The sequence below is a fragment of the Chaetura pelagica genome, unplaced genomic scaffold (genome assembly GCF_000747805.2).
Source record: "Chaetura pelagica isolate M959 unplaced genomic scaffold, ChaPel_1.0 scaffold129, whole genome shotgun sequence".
In the NCBI taxonomy this organism is placed as follows: domain Eukaryota; kingdom Metazoa; phylum Chordata; class Aves; order Apodiformes; family Apodidae; genus Chaetura; species Chaetura pelagica.
In genome coordinates this window covers 383,821-386,185 of record NW_009954536.1, presented here as the reverse complement: position 1 = coordinate 386,185, position 2,365 = coordinate 383,821, and the positions used below count along the sequence as shown (strand labels likewise).

General features: G+C 58.6%; 1 protein-coding gene across 1 annotated transcript in view; it reads left to right on the top strand.

Moving 5' to 3' along the window:
- FRMD7 (FERM domain containing 7) overlaps positions 1-2,365 on the top strand; it is a 12,658-nt gene that overhangs the window by 9,490 nt on the left and 803 nt on the right. Inside the window, exons 8-11 of the mRNA XM_010004765.1 lie at positions 750-845; positions 1,077-1,240; positions 1,422-1,490; positions 2,040-2,120. Coding sequence (XP_010003067.1) covers positions 750-845; positions 1,077-1,240; positions 1,422-1,490; positions 2,040-2,120 — 410 coding nt within the window. The remainder of the gene's footprint in view (positions 1-749; positions 846-1,076; positions 1,241-1,421; positions 1,491-2,039; positions 2,121-2,365) is intronic.

Sequence of the window (2,365 nt, the reverse complement as noted above, 5' to 3'; positions counted from 1 at the left end):
ACCGCGCGGTCCCGGAGCGGGCGGGAAGCAGCTCCTGCCTCCCACACCAGCTTGTTTCAGCCCGGGAACATCTTGTCAGAGCAAGGGAGGGAGGAAAAAAAAAAGGAAATAAATAAATAAAGTCCTAACCGTGGGTCTGCTGTTCGTAATTAGCACTGCCAGACCTGAGTATTTGTTCAGGGCCATAAACACCTCTCGCACACGGTGACTGCGCCGGGTTTTAATGGGCTCTCCCGGCAAGCTGAGAGGGTCTTGGTGGCACAGCGTGGAGTTGTGCAGCTTTAGCAGGTCCTGCTGTGACACCAGCGTTGTGCTGCACCTAAATGGGTGTGCAATGATAGTGAGGGGCACAGCACACACATGCAGCCTGCTTCACCTGGGCCTAGAGGTATGGGAGGGAGCTGAGTTCTGCTGCTCTTCCCAGGGAAGGAGAGGAGGGTCTTACCTCTTTTGGAAGGCTGCTTCTGCTTTAACTCGTGGTGTTTGAGCTGGGTTAGATGGGACTCACTGCCTGGATCTCTGTGTGGTTTTTCTTGGTATCCTGGGGTTTTACAAGTAGCTTCAGTAGGCAGTTAAGCCTTGAACCTTGATTCCCACTTTGGGGAACCACCAAATCGTGGCACTCCTTCCCCAGACTGGTAGCAGGCAGGGTCTAGTGTAGTGTCCTACAAGCTCAGGTTCTGGCTCTTCGTAATTTTGCAACCCTCATCTTCTCTATCCTCCTGTAATTGCTGTGTCTGTCCTTGCAGGGCAACACAAAGATCAACACTTTCAACTGGTCCAAGATTCGCAAGCTGAGTTTCAAGAGGAAGCATTTTCTCATCAAGCTCCATGCAAACATCTCTGTAAGTACCACGCTGTGGGCAGCTGCCAGGTGGCTGTGGGCCAAGGGTCAGCCAGGCAATGGCCCTGATTTTGACTAAAATCAATTTTTCTGCTCATGGGTGATTCTCCTTCCCACCCCTGTATCCTCAGCAGGGTGGTGCTGCCTGTAGCCCAGGGTGATGCTTTGGGGGACCAGGGGCAGATGGCAGAGCCTGGCCCTGCACCCCTGACCCTTGGCTCTGGGTGTGCAGGCGCTGTGCAAGGACACGCTGGAGTTCACTATGGCCAGCAGGGACACCTGCAAAGCTTTCTGGAAGACTTGTGTGGAGTACCATGCCTTCTTCAGGCTGTCTGAAGAGCCCAAGTCAAAGCCCAAAGCCCTTCTGTGCAGCAAGGGCTCCAGTTTCCGCTACAGGTAAAGTCTCACGGGAAAACAATCACTGGGGCCAGGAAGGGCATGGGGAGAGCTCTGATGCCCTTTGTGCCAGCCCTGCCTGGGAATGACTCCTGACAGCTGCTTTTCCTGGAGAGCCTCCCCTGGGATGTGCAGCTGGCCCGGGCTGATGGTGCTCACACCTTTTCCCCCCCTGCTGCAGTGGGAGGACACAGAGGCAGCTACTGGAGCATGGGAAGAAGGCGAAGATGAAGAGCCTGCCCTTTGAGAGGTACCAGGGGGGGCTGAGGGGGGCAGTGCCTGGGTGGTGTTGGGGAGAGGGGACGGGACCCTCCTGGCTACACACCCCTCATGCTCCTGGCCTCGCAGGAAGCACTACGCGTCCCGCTACGACGAGAGGCAGTGCTGTCTGAAGAGCCCAAGTCAAAGCCCAAAGCCCTTCTGTGCAGCAAGGGCTCCAGTTTCCGCTACAGGTAAAGTCTCACGGGAAAACAATCACTGGGGCCAGGAAGGGCATGGGGAGAGCTCTGATGCCCTTTGTGCCAGCCCTGCCTGGGAATGACTCCTGACAGCTGCTTTTCCTGGAGAGCCTCCCCTGGGATGTGCAGCTGGCCCGGGCTGATGGGGCTCACACCTTTTCCCCCCCTGCTGCAGTGGGAGGACACAGAGGCAGCTACTGGAGCATGGGAAGAAGGCGAAGATGAAGAGCCTGCCCTTTGAGAGGTACCGGGGGGGCTGAGGGGGGCAGTGCCTGGGTGGTGTTGGGGAGAGGGGACGGGACCCTCCTGGCTACACACCCCTCATGCTCCCGGCCTCGCAGGAAGCACTACGCGTCCCGCTACGACGAGAGGCAGTGCCGCTCCTCCCCGGACCTCCTGACAGACGTTTCCAAGCAGGTATGGTCCCCTTGGCACCACTGAAGGCAGCACTGGGGCTGGTCTTGGCTTTGCAGCCCCAGCTGGCAGAGCTCAGCTGGAGCCCAAGGCTGACCCTCAGCGCTTTGGGGGGGTGTCAGGGCTGGCCCTGCTTTCCCCCCCTGCCTGGCTGGGGTCTGGGCACCCACCGTCCCTCTGCCCCTGCTCAGGTGGAGGAGCTGCGCCTGGCCTATGGTGGCCGTGGCTCTTACCACGCCAACCGGGTCCACGC